General features: G+C 59.9%; 1 protein-coding gene across 2 annotated transcripts; it reads left to right on the top strand.

Moving 5' to 3' along the window:
- Window positions 1-1,596: 1,596 nt before the first annotated feature.
- Window positions 1,597-17,724, top strand: P4HA3 (prolyl 4-hydroxylase subunit alpha 3). Of its 2 annotated transcripts, XM_061351332.1 has the most exons (13): window positions 1,597-1,808; window positions 3,310-3,452; window positions 11,339-11,559; window positions 13,082-13,231; window positions 13,321-13,372; window positions 13,519-13,676; window positions 13,762-13,938; window positions 14,337-14,401; window positions 14,555-14,714; window positions 15,539-15,601; window positions 16,415-16,483; window positions 17,421-17,517; window positions 17,617-17,724. In XM_061351332.1, the coding sequence occupies exons 1-13, from the start codon at window positions 1,636-1,638 to the stop codon at window positions 17,685-17,687; spliced, it is 1,599 nt and encodes a 532-aa protein (XP_061207316.1). In that variant the 5' UTR covers window positions 1,597-1,635; the 3' UTR covers window positions 17,688-17,724. The 2 variants fall into 2 exon arrangements, with proteins under 2 accessions (XP_061207316.1, XP_061207317.1); XM_061351333.1 differs by lacking the exon at window positions 17,617-17,724 and having other exon boundaries at window positions 15,544-15,601.
- The last annotated feature ends 482 nt before the right edge of the window (window positions 17,725-18,206 follow it).

Consider the following 18,206-nt stretch of genomic DNA (forward strand, 5'->3'; position numbering starts at 1 on the left):
AGGCAAGAAGGGATGGGATGGGAATGGGAACGGGAACAGGCAGAATGGAGACAAGCGGGACAGGGACAGGCAGCGAGCAGGAGTCCAAGGAGGGAGAGGCAAGAGGGGACAGGGATGGGGACAGTCAGGATGAGTCCGAGGCAGGAGGGGGCAGCATGGGGACAGGGACAGTCGGGATGGGGACAGTGAGGAGGGGGCAGGATGGGATGGGGAGAGGGATAGGCAGGATGAGTCCGAGGCGGAAGGGAGCAGGATGGGATAGGATCAGGGACACTCGGGATGAAGGCAGGATGGGATGGGAGCAGTCGGGATGGGGACAGTCAGGAGGGGGCAGGATGGAGCAGATGGGGAGGGGGATAGGCAGGATGAGTCCGAGGCAAGAGGGGGCAGGATGGAATAGGGTCAGGGACACTCGGGATGGAGACAGGATGGGATGGGGACAGTCAGAAGGGGGCAGGATGGAGTAGAGTCAGGGACGTTCGGGATGGAGGAAGGATGGGATGGGAGCACTCAGGATGGGGACAGGGACGGGCAGGATGGGATGGGGACAGTCAGGAGGGAGCAGGATGGAATAGGGTCGGGGCACTCGGGATGGAGGCAGGATGGGATGGGAGCAGTCAGGATGGGCACAGTGAGGAGGGGGCAGGATGAGTCCAAGGCAGGATGGGATAGGATCAGGGATACTCGGGATGGAGGCAGGATGGGATGGGGACAGTCAGGAGGGGGCAGGATGGAGCAGAGTCAGGGACGTTCGGGATGGAGGCAGGATGGGATGGGAGCAGTCAGGATGGGGACAGGGACGGGCAGGATGGGATGGGGACAGTGAGGAGGGGGCAGGATGGGGTGGGGAGGGGGATAGGCAGGATGGGTTCAAGGGGGAAGGATGGGATGGGATCAGGATGGAGACAAGATGGAATGGGAGCAGTTAGGATGGGGACAGTGAGGAGGGGGCAGGATGGAGTAGAGTCAGGGACGTTCGGGATGGAGGCAGGATGGGATGGGAGCAGTCAGGATGGGGACAGGAACGGGCAGGATGGAATAGGGTCAGGGACACTCGGGATGGAGGCAGGATGGGATGGGGACAGTCGGGATGGGGACAGGGACGGGCAGGATGGGATGGGGAGAGTGAGGAGGGGGCAGGATGGAGCGGAGAGGGGGATAGGCAGGATGAGTCCGAGGCAAGAGGGGGCAGGATGGAATAGGGTCAGGGACACTCGGGATGAAGGCAGGATGGGATGGGGACAGTCGGGATGGGGACAGTGAGAAGGGGGCAGGACGGAATAGAGTCAGGGGTGTTCGGGATGGAGGCAGGATGGGATGAGAGCAGTCAGGATGGGGATAGTGAGGAGGGGGCAGGATGAGTCCAAGGCAGGATGGGATAGGGTCAGGGACACTCGGGATGGAGACAGGATGGGATGGGGACAGTCGGGATGGGGCCAGGGACGGGCAGGATGGGGACGGTGAGGAGGGGGCAGGAGGGGATGGGGACCGGAGGGTCCGGATGGGGCCCCGCAGCCCCCTCCCTCCGCAGCCAGCGTGGCGGATCCGGGGCACCCCCCTCACCCTCCCCTTTCCCCCCATTTCCCACCCCCGGGGCGGAGCCTCCCCCTCCCCCGAGCGGTGGCTGCGGGGCCGATGCGGGCGCTGGGGCTCGGGGTGCTGCTGGCGCTGCTGCCGCCGCCCGCCCCGGCAGAGACCTTCAGCGCCATGAGGAGCGTGCGGGCGGCGATGGGCGCCGAGGGCCGCCTGCTCCGAAGGCTCCGCGCCTACCTGCGGGAGGAGAGCGCCCGCCTGCGCCGCATGACCAGGTACGGGCAGCGCCGGCCCCGCTGGGTGCGATGGGAGCATCCCTCTGAGCTCCTGATCCCTGCTGGGTGCGATGGGAGCATCCCTGTAAGGTCCTGATCCCCGCTGGGTGCGATGGGAGCATCCCCGTACGGCCGTGATCCCTGCTGGGTGCGATGGGAGCATCCCTGTGAGGTCCTGATCCCGCTGGGTGCGATGGGAGCATCCCTGTGAGCTCCTGATCCCTGCTGGGTGCGATGGGAGCATCCCTGTAAGGTCCTGATCCCTGCTGGGTGCGATGGGAGCATCCCTGTAAGGTCCTGATCCCTGCTGGGTGCGATGGGAGCATCCCTGTGAGCTCCTGATCCCTGCTGGGTGCGATGGGAGCATCCCTGTAAGGTCCTGATCCCGCTGGGTCCGATGGGAGCATCCCTGTGAGCTCTTGATCCCCGTTGGGTGCGATGGGAGCATCCCTGTAAGGTCCTGATCCCCGCTGCGTGCGATGGGAGCATCCCTGTAAGGTCCTGATCCCTGCTGGGTGCGATGGGAGCATCCCTGTAAGGTCCTGATCCCTGCTGGGTGCGATGGGAGCATCCCTGTAAGGTCCTGATCCCCGCTGGGTGCGATGGGAGCATCCCTGGGTCCCCTCATCCCCACTGGGTGAGCTGGGACCATCTCAGTGTCCTCCTAACACAAGGGTGGGTGTGTGGGGAGCATCCCTGTATCCCCCCAGTCCCAGGGGTTCGTGCACTGGGAGCATCGCGGTATCCTCCCGACCTCAACTGGGTGTGCTGGGAGCACGCCTGTATCCCCCCAACACAAGGGTGGGTACATTGGAAGCATCCCAGTATCCCTCTAGCCTCGACTGGGTGTGCTGGGAGCACCCCATATCCCTCCAGTCCCAAGAGTGGGTGCTGCCTGGCAGGGAGGGGGTTTAACCCAGCTCAGACCCCTTCCATCCAGCACCCAATAAATAGGGGATGTGGGTGCCCTCGCATCCCCACACTGGGGGATGTGATCATAGGATCATGGGGATGGTTTGGGTTTGGGTTGGATTGGGCAGGACCTTAAAGCTCCTCCAGTTCCTACCCCTACCATAGACAGGGACACCTCCCATAGAGCAGCTTGCTCCAAGCCCCTGTCTCCAGCCTGGCCTTGGCTGGGGTGATCCTAAATAGGGGTGTGGGTGCTTGGGGAAGCTGCCTGCGCACCCCTGGCTATGTCCAAGCTGGGGGATGTGGTCACCCCAAGCCTTGGCTGAGGAGCAGGGATGTGGCCATGGCCCGGGACATCCCCATGTCCCCACTAGGGATGGGGCTGACAAAGCGGATGGGGTCTCCTCACCTCCAGCATGGTCCCAGTGTGGATGCTGGGTGTCTCTGCCCATAGCAGGGGTTGGAACCAGACGGGTCCCAAAGGTCCCTTCCAGCCCAAACCATCCCATGATCCTATGGGGTTTCCCAGCTATGTCGGGGCTCAGGCCCCTGGAGCATCCCTCGGTGTCACCCAGTGGGTGCCTTGCAGGTTCTATGAGAAGGTGCAGGCGCTGCACCAGGACCCGCAGGCCTCGGTGGAGAACCCCTTGCTGGCCTTCGGCCTCATCAAGCGCCTCTACTCCGACTGGCCCAATGTCATCTACAGCGATGAGGCCACCGAGAACAGCCAGGGTAAGGGGGAGGCTGCAGTGTGTGTCCCCTCTGTCAGCGGGGGAGAGGCAGGAGGTGATGGGGAGTGGATGGAGGAGCAGGGGAATGGATGGAGGAGCAGGAGAATGGATGGAGGAACAGGGGAATGGGTGGAGGAGCAGGATAAAGGATGGAGGAGCAGGGGAATGGATGGAGGAACAGGGGAATGAATGGAGGAGCAGGGGAATTGATGGAGGAACAGGGGAATGAATGGAGGAGTAGGTGAATGGGTGTTGGAGCAGGGCAATGGATGGGAGAGCAGAAGAATGGGTGGAGGAGAAGGAGAATGGATGGAGGAGCAGGGGAATGGATGGAGGAGAAGGGGAATGGATGGAGGAGAGGAGAATGGATGGAGGAGAAGGGGAATGGATGGAGGAGAAGGGGAATGGATGGAGGAGAAGGGGAATGGATGGAGGAGAAGGGGAATGGATGGAGGAGAGGAGAATGGATGGAGGAGAAGGGGAATGGATGGAGGAGAAGGGGAATGGATGGAGGAGAGGAGAATGGATGGAGGAGAAGGGGAATGGATGGAGGAGAAGGGGAATGGATGGAGGAGAAGGGGAATGGATGGAGGAGCAGGGGAATGGATGGAGGAGAAGGGGAATGGATGGAGGAGGAGGGGAATGGATGGAGGAGCAGGGGAATGGATGGAGGAGCAGGGGGATGGAGGAGAGGGAATGGAGGAGGAGAAGGGGAATGGATGGAGGAGCAGGGGAATGGATGGAGGAGCAGGGGAATGGATGGAGGAGCAGGGGAATGGATGGAGGAGCAGGGGAGTGGATGGAGGAGCAGGGGAATGGATGGAGGAGCAGGGGAGTGGATGGAGGAGGAGGAGAATGGGTGGAGGAGCAGGGGAATGGATGGAGGAGCAGGGGAATGGATGGAGGAGAAGGGGAATGGATGGAGGAGAAGGGGAATGGACGGAGGAGCAGGGGAATGGATGGAGGAGAAGGGGAATGGATGGAGGAGAAGGGGAATGGATGGAGGAGGAGGAGAATGGATGGAGGAGCAGGGGAATGGATGGAGGAACAGGGGAATGGATGGAGGAGGAGAATGGATGGAGGAGAAGGGGAATGGACGGAGGAGGAGGAGAATGGATGTAGAAGGAGGGGAAGGGATGGAGAAGCAGGGCAACAGATGGAGGAGCAGGGGAATGGGTGGAGGAGAAGGGGAAGGGATGGAGGAGCAGGGGAATGGGTGTTGGAGCAGGGCAATGGATGGAGGAGTAGGGGAATGGGTGGAGGAGCAGGATAAAGGATGGAAGAGCAGGGGAATGGGTGGAGGAGGAGAATGGATGGGGAAACAGGGGAATGGATGGAGGAGGAGGGGAATGGGTAGAGAAGCAGGGTAATGGATGGAAGCAGGAGAATAGATGGAGGAACAGGGGAATGGATGGAGAAGCGGGGCAATGGGTGGAAGCAGGAGGATGGATGGAGGAGCAGGAGAATGGGTGGAGGAGCAGGATAAAGGATGGAGGAGGAGGGCAATGGATGGAGGAACAGGGGAATGAATGGAGGTGAGGGGAATGGATGGAGGAACAGGGAAATGGGTGGAGGAGAGGAGAATGGATGGAGGAAGAGGGGAATGAATGGAGGAGCAGGGGAAATGGGTGTTGGAGCAGGGCAACGGATGGGAGAGAAGAACGGGTGGAGGAGATGGAGAATGGATGGGGAAACAGGGGAATGGATGGAGGAGCAGGGGAATGGGTAGAGAAGCAGGGTAATGGATGGAAGCAGGAGAATGGATGGAGGAGCAGGGCAATGGATGGAGGAGCAGGGGAATGGATGGAGGAGCAGGGGAATGGATGGAGGAGCAGGGGAATGGATGGAGGAGCAGGGGAATGGATGGGAGAGAAGAAGAATGGGTGGAGGAGAAAGAGAATGGATGGGGAAACGGGAATGGATGGAGAAGGAGGAGAATGGATGGAGGAGCAGGGCAATGGATGGAGGAGCAGGGGAAGGGATGGAGGAGCAGGGGAAGGGATGGAGGGGGGCAATGGCTGGAGGGGGGCAATGGATGAAGGAGGGCAATGGCTGGAGGAGCAGGGCAATGGCTGGAGGGTGGCAATGGCTGGAGGGGGGCAATGGCTGGAGGAGCAGGGCAATGGCTGGAGGGGGGCAATGGCTGGAAGGGGGCAATGGCTGGAGGGGGCAATGGCTGGAGGGGGGCAATGGCTGGAGGGGGCAATGGCTGGAGGGGGGCAGTGGCTGGAGGGGGGCAATGGCTGGAGGGGGGCAATGGCTGGAGGGGGGCAGTGGCTGGAGGGGGGCAATGGCTGGAGGGAAATAACTCGGGGCAATAACAGAGGGGCAATCACTCAGGCAATAACTAAAGACGAAATCCTCGAGGGCAATTCATCGAGAGGTTCGAATAGACTAAAAAGAGGGCCAATAACTAAAGGGTCGTGAGCCAAAAAGAGGGCAATTCATCGAAGGCAATAGCAGAAGGACAATAACAAAGATCGATAACTAAAGCAATAACGAAAGAGGGCATTCATCGAGGACGATAAGCGGGGACGTAACGAAGGGACGATGGCGACGATAGCAGTTGGATCGATGACGAAGAGCAATAGCGGACAATCACTAAAAGAGAGCAATAACTAAAAGAGGGAACGTACTAAAAGAGCAATAGCTAAAGCAATCCCTAAAAGGGGCATCAAGACCTTGCAAGCAAGGTCTGTGAACTGCTTAGTGTGAATATGGGTAAGCAATGCTGAAGGAGCAAAAGTCGAAGCAATCACTCGAGGGGCAATCACTCGAGGCAATCACTGAAGGGGGACAATCACTACGAGAGATAGCGAGGGGGACGTGGTGGCAACTAGGGGTTCGGTGAGCGGGGGCATCACTCAAAAAGGGGGCGGTGGCGGAGGGCAATAACTGAGGGGCAAATGGCTCGGGGGCAATCGCTGGAGGGGGGCAATTGCTCGAGGAGCAAGGCAAATGGCTCGAGGGGGCAATCATCGAGGGGGCATTGGCTCGGGGGGACGTAGCGAGGGGGACGATGACGAAGGGGGACGTAGCGGGGACGTGCGGGGGCAATGGCTCGAGGTACGGTGAGCCGGGGGCAAAGCAATGGCTGAAGGGGACGGTGAGCCGGGGGACGATAACGAGGGGACGTAACGAGGGCAATCACTCGGGGGACGTAGCGAGCGATAACGGAGGACGATGACTGAAGGACAATGGCTCGAGCGGTGACGAAGCGATGGCGGCGATAACTCGAGGGACAATCACTCGGGGGACGATAACGAGGGCAAATAACTAAAAGAGGGGGACGATAACGAAGCCATAGCGAGCAATACTGAAGAGAGCAATAGCGGGGACGGTGACGGAGCAATAGCTGAAAGAGGGACAATAGCTAAAAGAGGCAATAGCGAGCAATAACTGAGGGCAATAGCTCGGGGGCAATCACTCGGGGGACGTGGCGGGCAACATCGAGGGGCCATCACTTAAAGCAATCCTCGGGGGCATGGCTAAAAAAGAGAGGCAATCCTCGGGGCAGTGGCTGAGGGGGCATCGCTCGGGGGGCAATGGCCGGGGGCAATCACTCGAGGGGCAGTCACTCGGGGGCAATAACGAGGGGCAATATGACGAGGGGCAATGGCTCGAGGTCAAATGGCGGGCAGTGGCTGCGGGGCAATCCTAGGAGGGGGCAGTGGCTCAAGGAGGGGGGCAATAACTAGGAGGGGGGCAGTAGCTGAGAGGTCAAATAGCTAGGAGGGCAATGGCTGGAGGGGGGCAGTGGCTAGAGGGGGGCAATGGCTGGAGGGGGGCAGTGGGCTGGAGCAATAGCAAGAGAGCAATAGCTAATCGGGTACAAATCCTCGAGGGAGCGATGACGGAGCAGTGACTAAAAGAGAGCAATAGCTTCGGGGGCGGTGACGAGGTCGGTGCCAGAGGGGCAATCCTCGGAGCAGGGACAGTCACTCACCTCTGAGGCAATCCTCAAGCAATCCTCGAGGCAATAACTAAAGCAAGGCGATGACTCGGGGGCAATAGCTAGTCAGTGGTAAGCGAGGGGGCAATCACTCGAGGGGCAATAGCTAGGAGGGCAATTCCTCGAAGCAAGGCAATGGCTGGAGGGCAGTCACTCGGGGGGCAGTAGCTAGGAGCAATGCCAACAGAGGGCAATCCTGGCAAAGGCAATGTAGGAGGAGGGGGCAATGGCTGGAGGGGCGCGGTGGCAGGTGGGTCAATGCTGGAGGCAGGCAATGGCCGAGGGACGGCGAATGCGGAGATGGGAAGTGGAGGCGGTGAGCAAGAAGAGGCCAAGTGGAGGAGCAATGGACGAGGTAAATCACTCGGGGTCGGTGGCGGCGGTGACGGAGGGCAATCCTGGAGGGGGCAATCCTCGAGGGGCAATCCTCGAGCAATGGCTCGAGGGGGGACGGTAACGAGGGCAATCACTCAGCAATGACTGAGGGGCAATCACTCGGGGGACAATAACCGAGGGGCAAATCACTCGGGGCAATCCTCGAGGGGGCAATCACTAAAAGAAGGCAATCCTCGAGGGCAATCCTCGAGGCAATCCTCGGGGACAATCACTCGGGAGCGGTGACGAAGAGTCGGGGATAGCGGGGGGACGTGCGGAGCAATAGCTAGTGGGTCAAATCCTGAGAGAGAGAGAGGGGCAATCCTCGGGGCAATTGCTGGAGGGGGGCAATTCCTCGAGAGAAGCAAGGCAATAGCTAGAGAGGGGCATCACTTGAGGGGGCAATCCTTCAGGAGGGGGGCAATCCTTGGGGGGCAATCCTAGGAGGGCAATCCTCGGGGGCAATCCTCGAGGGGCAATAACTAAAGAGGTCGTAGCAAAGACAAGCCAAATGACTAAAAAGGGGACAAATCACTCGGAGCAATAACGAGGCAATAACGAAGGAGGGACAATGCCTCGGGGGGACGATGACGAAGAGAGCAATGGCTGAAGAAGCAGCGATGACGAAGAGAGCAATAGCGAGACAATGGCTCGAGGACAATAACTCGAGCAATAGCTGAAGGATCAATGGCTCGACCGTCGGTGACGAAGGCAATAGCTAAAAAGGGGGACGTGCACCGAGGGGACGTACAAAGAAATCACTCGAGGAGCAATAACTAAAAAGCAACCGCGATGACGAAAGAGAGCAATGCTGAAAGCAATAACGAGGGACGTAGCCGAGCAATAGCTCGAGGGGCAATCACTCGAGGGCAATAGCTAAAAGAGGGGCAATCATCGAGAGCAATGGCCGAGGGGGCAATTGGCTCGGGGGCAATCCTAAAAAGAGGGGCCGTGCACCGGAGCAATGCTGAAAGAGGGGCAATGGCTACGAGAGGGCAATCCCTCGGAGGGGGCAGTGGCTCGGGGGCAATCCTCGGGGGGCAATGGCTGGAGGGGGGCAATGGCTCGGTTTTTGTGGCTGGAGCAGGGCAATAGCTCGAGCAATCACGAGGGGGACGTAGCCGAGGGACGATAGCGACGATAGCGACGATAGCGACGATAGCGAAGAGACAATAACTAAAGAAGGGGGACAGATCACGACGATAACGAAGCAATGGCACGAAAAGGACGGTGAACGAAGCAATCCAACGAAGGGACGATAACGAGGAACAGCGATGACGAGGACGATAACAAAAGAGACGATGACGAACAGGACGATGACGACGAGGAATCACCGGAGGACAATAAAGAGGGCCAATGGCTGAAAGAGGGGCAAGTGGCTGAAAAGCTAAATGGCTGGAAAATAAATAACTAAAGAGGGCATTTTAGGAGGGCATGGCTGGAGGGCAATGGCTGGAGGGGGCGTGGCTGGAGGGGGGCAATGGCTGTGGGGCAATGGCTGGAGGGGGGCAATCATAGGAGGGGGCAATGGCTGGAAGGGGGCAATGGCTATGAGGGGCAATGGCTCGAGGGGCAATGACTGAGAGGGGGCAATGCTGGAAGGGGGCAATGGCTCGAGGGGGCAATGGCTGGAGGGGGGCAATTCCTTGGAGGAGACAAGGCAATGACTGAAGAGGGGGCAATCATTCGGGGGCAGTGGCTCGGGGGGCAATCTGGTGTCAGAGGGGCAATCACTAAAGAATTTGCCATGTGTGAGGCAATGACTGAAGAGGGGCAATGGCTGAAGAGTGGAAATGGCTCGGAGGGGCAATAGCTCGAGGGGCAATGCTGAAAGGGGGCAATAGCTGAAGAGGGGGCAATGCTGAAGGAGGCAATGGCTGAAAGGGGGCAATAGCTAAAAAAGTGGGGATGACTGAAGAGGTAAATGGCTCGGAGGGCAATGCTGGAGGGGGCAATGGTCGAGGGGGGCAATGGCTGGAGGGGGCAATTACTGAAGACAAGGCAATGGCTCGGGGGGCAATGCATCGAGGGGCAATGGCTCAGAGGGGGCAATGCCTGAGAGGGGGCAATGGCTCGAGGGGGCAATGGTCGGGGGCAATGGCTCGAGGGGCAATCCTCGAGAGGTCAATGGCTGGAGGGGGGCAATGGCTGGAGGGGGGCAATGGCGGGAGGGGGGCAATGGTTGGAGGGGCAATTGCTGGAGGAGCAAGGCAATGGCTCAGGGGGGCAATGCTGAAGAGGCAGTGACGAGGGGGCAATCCTCGGGGGGACGTGACTGAGGGGCAATAACGAGGGGCAATTACTGAAGAAGCAAGACGATGACGGAGGGCAATCATCGAGGGGCAATCACTCGGAGCAATAGCAAAAGAGGCAATAACTGGAGCAATAAAAGGAAATAGCTGAAAGGAGCAATGACTGAAGGCAATAACTAAAGATAAGTTTAAAAGCAATGGCTGAAGAAAGGAAGACTGGAAGAAGGCAATCCTGAAAGAAAAGATAGCTGAAAAAGAGGCAATAACGAGAGCAATACTAAAAGAGAGGGGCAATCACTCAGAAAGAGGGCATAGCTAAAGAAGAGCAATGGCACCAAAGCAATGCTGAAAAAGAGGCAATAGCTAAAGAAGAGCAATGGCTAAAACCAGGCAATAACTGAGGGGCAATGGCTGGAGGGGGGCAATGGTTGGAGGGGGCAATGGCTGGAGGGGGCAATGGCTGGAGGGGGTCAATGGCTGGAGGGGGGCAATGGCTGGAGGGGGGCAATGGCTGGAAGGGGGCAATGGCTGGAGGGGGGCAATGGCTGGAGGGGGCAATGGCTGGAGGGGGGCAATGGCTGGAGGGGGGCAATGGCTGGAGGGGGCAATGGCTGGAGGGGGGCAATGGCTGGAGGGGGCAATGGCTGGAGGGGGCAATGGCTGGAGGGGGGCAATGGCTGGAGGAGCAGGGGAAGGGATGCAGGAGCAGGGCAATGGCTGGAGGGGGGCAACGGCTGGAGGGGGCAATGGCTGGAGGGGGGCAATGGCTGGAGGGGGCAATGGCTGGAGGAGCAGGGGAAGGGATGCAGGAGCAGGGCAATGGCTGGAGGGGGGCAGTGGCTGGAGGGGGGCAATGGCTGGAGGGGGGCAATGGCTGGAGGGGGGCAATGGCTGGAGGGGGGCAATGGCTGGAGGGGGGCAATGGCTGGGGGGGGCAATGGCTGGAGGGGGGCAATGGCTGGAGGGGGCAATGGCTGGAGGGGGCAATGGCTGGAGGGGGGCAATGGCTGGAGGGGTCAATGGCTGGAGGAGCAGGGGAAGGGATGCAGGAGCAGGGCAATGGCTGGAGGGGGCAATGGCTGGAGGGGGGCAATGGCTGGAGGGGGGCAATGGCTGGAGGGGGGCAGTGGCTGGAGGGGGGCAGTGGCTGGAGGGGGGCAATGGCTGGAGGAGCAGGGCAATGGCTGGGGGGGGGCAGTGGCTGGAGGAGCAGGATGCAGACCCCCCATAGATAAAGCAGCGCCCACAAGGTCGATCCCCCCCTCCAAGCCCTCCCTCACCCCCCCCGCACCCCTTCCCTGCCCGCAGCGCTCCACGAGGGCTTCCAGGAGGTGGGGCAGGAGCTGCCGGGCGCCGAGGACGTGGCCGGGGCTGCGCGGGCGCTGATGCGGCTGCAGGACGTGTACGGGCTCAGCGTCAAGGGCCTGGCCAACGGCGTCTTCCAGCGCAGCGGGGCCGCCCGCCCGCCCCTCTACAGCCCCGGCCGCAGGGTGCCCCTCTCTGCCGATGACTGCTTCCATGTGGGGAAGGTGAGGGAGCGCCCCATGGCCCCAGTGGGGTTCCCTCCTGCGGGGATGCAGAAGGGACCATGGAGTCAGCCCGAAGGCATCGCCCATGGTAGAGGATGGGGGGATAAGGGGGCTTCTCCTTGATTCATGGCTTGGGGAGGGAAGAGCCTCAGGGAGAGCTCCTGTCCCAGCGTCCTGGTTGGATCCGGGATCAGCCCGAGCCCGGGGGTAAAAGGGAATCCCAGGGATGGGATTTGGGGATCGTGTAGAGGCTTTCGTTGAGGGCAGTCTTCTGAGTGTCACTGGGATGGAGGAGCACGGTGTGGGATGGGATGGAGGGTGAGATGGGGATGGAGCATGGATCCATGGGATGGGACAGGGAGGAAGGGAATGGCGTGGGAGGAATGGGGATGGGAATAGGAAAGCAGGATGTGCTGGGGCAAGATGAATAGGAATTGCGATTGGACGGCAGGACATGGTACGGGGATGGGATTGAATGGATTGGGACAGGATTAGGGTAGGCACAGGATGGGAAGGGGTTAGAGGTGGGATTGGGATGAAGATGGTGATGGGGATTAGGATAGGATGAAGTGATGGAATGAAGATGGGAGTGGGGATGTGGTGGGATCGGATGGTACAGAATGGGGTGGGATGGGATAGGATGGGAACAGGACGGGATGGGATGGGAAGGAAAAGGATGAGATGGGAGGAGCTTGGTGCAAGAGGGGACGGGGTGGGATGGGATGGGGACAGGATGGGATGGAATGGGAAGGGAAAGGATGAGATGGGATGGGATGGGAGGAGGATGGTGCAGGAGGGGACGGGGTGGGATGGGATAGGATGGGGACAGGATGGGACAGGATGGGATGGAATGGGAAAGGAAAGGATGAGATGGGACGGGATGGGAGGAGGATGGTGCAGGAGGGGACGGGGTGGGATGGGATAGGATGGGGACAGGATGGGACAGGATGGGATGGAATGGGAAGGGAAAGGATGAGATGGGACAGGATGGGAGGAGGATGGTGCAGGAGGGGACGGGGTGGGATGGGATAGGATGGGACAGGATGGGACAGGATGGGATGGAATGGGAAGGGAAAGGATGGGACAGGATGGGAGGAGGATGGTGCAGGAGGGAACAGGGTGGGATGGGATGGGGACAGGATGGGACAGGATGGGATGGGATGGTAAAGGATGAGATGGGATGGATGGGAGGAGGATGGTGCAGGGGGGGATGGGGTGGGATGGGATAGGATGGGGTGGGATGGATGGGAAAGGATGAGATGGGACAGGATGGGAGGAGGATGGTGCAGGAGGGGACAGGGTGGGATGGGATGGGATGGGGACAGGATGGGATGGAATGGGAAGGTAAAGGATGGGATGGGACGGGATGGGAGGAGGATGGTGCAGGAGGGGATGGGATGGGGACAGGATGGGATGGGATGGGAAGGGAAAGGATGAGATGGGATGGGAGGAGGATGGTGCAGGAGGGAACAGGGCGGGATGGGATGGGATGGGGACAGGCTGCAGGTGCTCTGCCTCGCAGGTGGCCTATGACACGGGTGACTATTACCACTCCATCGCGTGGCTGGAGGAGGCCGTTGGCCTCTTCCGCCTCTCCTACGGCAGCTGGAACCCGGAGGACCGCAGCAGCCTGGAGGATGCTCTGGACCACCTCGCCTTCTCCTACTTCATGGTACAGCCACACATCCCAGCCCCATCCCTGTGGTGTCCAATAGGGCCAAGCCGTGGGATGCTGATGGGCTCCTCACACCCCCAATCCAGGCTGGAAACGTCTCCCATGCCTTGAGCCTCTCCAGGGAGTTTCTCCATTATGGTATGGATATGGCAAGAGGAGGGGAGAGGTTTGGGGCTGTCCCCATCACCTCTGCATGGCACCAGCCTCCTTCACCCCATTCTTGCCCCAGTATGGGATCGATGCCATGGAACGCGGTGTTTGGGGTGACACCTCCTCTCCAACAGACCCCAGTAACCGCAGGGTGTTGAGGAACGTGGTCAAGTACAAGGAGCTGCTGGAGAAGGGGACAGTGACAAGCCCCGAGCCCTTGCGACGGCCCAATGGCACCCACCTACAGAGCCGGGATGCCTATGAGGAGCTGTGCCAGCGCCCACGGGGGCAGGTGGGGATGGCAAAGGGGTCCCATGGTCCCCACCCCACCATTGTCCCCCCATCCTCACACCCTCCTTGGTCTCCTCTGTCCCCAGTCAGCCCTGGAGCATCTCCCACACCTCGTCTGCTCCTACGAGACCAATGGCAGCCCCTTCCTCCTGCTCCAGCCTGCCAAGAAGGAGATGGTCCAGACCCAGCCCTATGTGGCTCTGTACCACGATTTCATCAGCGATGCCGAGGCTGAGACCATCAAGGGGTTGGCCGGGCCCTGGGTGAGCTGTCCCCATCCCCAGGGGTGGCTTTGTCCTAAAGGAGGGTGCCCCAGGAGCTGGTGGTGCGGGGTGGACCAACCTGGGCACGCAGAGCTGGGTTAAGCCATGGCTTAGCCAAAGCCTTATGCAGCCAGACCAAGGGTGGGATGAGCCCAGTTTGGCTCCTTCTGAGCCTGCCCCAAAGGAGAAACCAGGTCCATGCATGCACCTCAACACACTTGACTTGGTGGCATCCAACTGCGTTGGACCCAACCCCGGTCACCGCTTCCATCACCCTGGTGGGACACCTCGGGGTGGGGATGTGCTGGCATAAACCCAGCAGTGTGACCCCAAGGGGGGTCCCTGCTTGGTGGTGGGGTCCCCCCCTGCAGCACCATCCCCTCCACTGTGCCCCCCAGCTGCAGAGGTCCGTGGTCGCCTCTGGGGAGAAGCAGCAGAAAGCTGAGTACCGGATAAGCAAGAGGTAGGAGCCACCGCATCCCTTGTCCTATGGCCAACGGGACCATTGCGGCCCCATTGCCACCACCAAGGTGATGGTGAAGCCACCCTGGGGAGACTCCTCCGCACCCCACAGCGAGGGTGACACCATCCATGGGTGGCTTGGGTGCTGCTGCAGTGCCTGGCTGAAGGACACGGCCGACCCGGTGGTGCGGGCGCTGGAGCAGCGCATCGGGGCCGTCACCGGCCTGGACCTGAGGCCGCCCTATGCCGAGTACCTGCAGGTGGTCAATTATGGGCTGGGAGGCCACTACGAGCCCCACTTCGACCACGCCACGGTCAGGAGATGCCTGGGGGCTGCATGGGGTGGTCCAGGGGGTGATGCTCTGGGTGGTTCCTGTGGTGCCCTTGGGATGGTCCTTGGGATGCTCCATGGGATGGCTCCATCTTTGGAATATTCCCTACAGTGGTCCATGGGGTAGTTGCTGTGGTGCTCTTGGGATGCTCCATGGGATGGCTCCATCTTTGGGGTGGTCCCTACAGTGGTCCATGGGGTAGTTGCTGTGGTGCTCTTGGGATGCTCCATGGGATGGTTCCGTCTTTGGGGTGGTCCCTACAGTGGTCCATGGGGTAGTTGATGTGGTGCTCTTGGGATGCTCCATGGGATGGTCTCTGGGGTGTCCCTGGGATGCTCCTGGAGGTGGATCCATGGGGTGTTCCCTGGGGTACTCTTGGAGTGGTCCTGGTGGTGCTCCTGGGATGGTTCTTGGCATGATCCATGGGGTGGTCCATGGGATGCTCCTGGAGGTGGATCCTGGGGTGCTCCCCATGGTACTCCCTGGGGGTGAACATCCCATAGTGATCCCTGGGATGTGCCCTGAGATACTGCTGGAGGTGGAGCTTGGGATGGTCCTGGGAGGGGATGGGATAGGACAGAAGGGCTGCGGGATGGTGATGCCTGGGTTGGTGCCTGGGATACTCCTGGGAAAGGAGGGAGGAAGGAGGGCAGGGAAGAGGGGAGGAAGAAGGAAAGGGGAGAAAAGAAGGGAGAGGGGGGGATATCCACAGGTAGGGCCTGAGGTGCCTCCAGGCCGAGCCGCATCCGTACAGGACTGCCCATTCCCATGGGAATGACCATGGCACATCCTCACTCCTGGGGCAGTCGAGGAAGAGCCCCCTTTACAGGATGAAGTCAGGCAACAGGATCGCCACGGTCATGATCTACGTGAGTCCTCCCTCCCTCATCCCAGGCGCAGAGGCGATGCCCTTGGTCATCAGTAGGGGACTGCAGTGATGGGACAAGGGGTAATGGGTTCAGACTGAAACAGGGGGAGTTTAGATTGGATCTAAGGAGGGAATTCTTCCTTGTGAGGGTGCTGAGGCACTGGAATGGGTGCCCAGGGAGGTTGTGAATGCTCCATCCCTGGCAGTGTTCAAGGCCAGGTTGGACAGAGCCTTGGGTGCCATGGTTTAGTGTGAGGTGTCCCTGCCCATGGCAGGGGATGGAACTGGATGATCTTAAGGTCCTTTCCAACCCAAACTGTTCTATGATTCTATGATCAGTAGGGTTCAGAGTGAACAGGGTTTGAGAGGGGTGAGGACAGCCCTTGATGAGGGGATGGGCCTATAGGGATGCTGGGGATGGACTCTTCATCAGGGACTGCAGTGATAGGACAAGGGGTGATGGGTTCAAACTGAAACAGGGGAAGTTAGATTGGAATAGGAGAATCTTTCCTGTGAGGGTGCTGAGGCACTGGAATGGGTGCCCAGGGAGGTTGTGAATGCTCCATCCCTGGCAGTGTTCAAGGCCAGGTTGGACAGAGCCTTGGGTGCCATGGTTTAGTGTGAGGTGTCCCTGCCCATGGCAGGGGGTTGGAACTGGATGATCTTAAGGTCCTTTCCAACCCATTCCATGACTCTATGGGCTCTCCGGTGAGCTCTGCCCCCTGTGCCGTGCCATAGGGGAGGGAATGGGGCTGAGAACCAAGGGACAGCCCAAGGAAGGGAAGGGCCATGCTCGTGTCTCCTTCTCCCCCAGCTGAGCTCAGTGGAAGCCGGCGGCTCCACCGCCTTCATCGCCGCTAACATCAGCGTGCCCGTGGTCAAGGTGAGGGGGAGCCCGCTTGGGTTTGGGGGGGGGGGGGAACCTCAGCTTTGGGGCTCCCATTTGCGTTGTGGGAATGCCCACATTCCGCTTTGGGGGGGTTCGCGGCTCTGTTCTGGGTGGCAAACCCCAATTGCAGGGATCCTGGTCATGTTTTGGGGCTCAACACCCCAATCCTTGCGCTCCCATCTGTGTTTTGGGGGTGCCAAAGTCCCCTTTTGGGGATCCCAGCTCTGGTTTAGGGTGGCCAAACCTCAAGCTCCCAGCTCCGGTTTAGGGATGTCCCACCCCACCACTTCTGCTCCTGGCTCTATTTTGGGTTCTAACTCCCAATTCTGGGGATCCCGGTGCTGTTTTAGGGGTTCCAACCCCCAGTCCTGGGCCTCCCATCTCAGTTTTGGGGGGCAAACCCCCAATCCCAGCGCTCCCAGTTCTATTCTGGGGTTTCAACTCCGATTTTGAGCCTCGAGGGCTCTATTTTGGGGTTCCAACCCCAATTCTGGACCTTGCAGCTCTGTTTTGGGGGTTCCAAGCCCCAGTTCTGGAGCTCACGGTTCTATTTTGGGCTACCAAACCCCAATCCTGGTGCTCAAGGCTCTGTTTTGGGGTGGAAACCCTGAGTTTTGGGACTCCCATCTATGTTTTGGGGGCTCCAACCCCAATCCTGGTTTTCAAGGCTCTGTTTTGGGGTGGAAACCCCGAGTTTTGGGACTCCTGGCTCTCTTTTGGGGGGTTTCAACCCAAATCCTGATGCTCAAGGCTCTGTTTTGGGGTGGAAACCCTGAGTTTTGGGACTCCTGGCTCTGTTTTGGGGTACCAAACCCCAATCCTGGTGCTCAAGGCTCTGTTTTGGGGTGGAAACCCCGGGTTTTGGGGGGCTCCAACCGCAATCCTGCTGCTCACGGCCCCATTCCGGGTCCATTCCCTGTGTATCCGGCAGAACGCGGCTCTCTTCTGGTGGAACCTGCATCGGAACGGGGCCGGGGCCGGGGCCACGCTGCACGCTGCCTGCCCAGTGCTGGCTGGGGACAAGTGGGGTGAGGCACTGGGGTGACACTGGGATGGGATCCAGGGAAAACCTGGATAATGGGGGAAAAGCAGGGGCAGACGAGGGTCCTTGTCCTTGTCCCTTCCAGTGGCCAACAAATGGATCCATGAGTATGGGCAGGAATTCCGGCGGCCCTGCAGCACGGACCCAGAGGAATGAGGCCACCGTGGGCTCCTGGATGTGGCATCCATGGGTGCACCCAAAGGGGTGGCAGCGCTGTTGGGTGCTGTTGGTGGGAATAAAGATGAAAGATGATGGAGTCTGGAGGGAATATTCCGGTGGGGTATCCTATAGGATGAGGGGGGTTATGTGTGTGTCCCCTCTCACCTGAATCCAGCCTGGATCCTAAATGCATCCTCAAGTCCTAGGTGGAAAGGGTGAACAGAGCAGTGACCCGGCGTTCCAATGGCCATCAGTAAGCTTCAGAGTGAACGTGGCATCTATAGGGAACCAGAGCAAAGGGGCTTCGCTCTCCTTCCTCCACTGAACCCACTGCAGTGCCTGGAGCTCCGTGTGCAGCCCCACATTCCACATCCATCCCAAGAGCAGCATCCCACAAGGGGGGTGGGATTTCTCCTTCACAAGGCAGCGGCTGTAAGAGGGGAGCTGGGGAGGGAGAAGGAAGCCCAGATCCCATGGGATCCCCATCACAGGCTCCCTTTGTCCATCCCGAGCTCA

Source organism: Neopsephotus bourkii, unplaced genomic scaffold (assembly GCF_033783945.1).
Source record: "Neopsephotus bourkii isolate Nb327-2 ecotype Australia unplaced genomic scaffold, CSIRO-AGI_Nbou_v1 NB_580, whole genome shotgun sequence".
Taxonomy (NCBI): Eukaryota; Metazoa; Chordata; class Aves; order Psittaciformes; family Psittacidae; genus Neopsephotus; species Neopsephotus bourkii.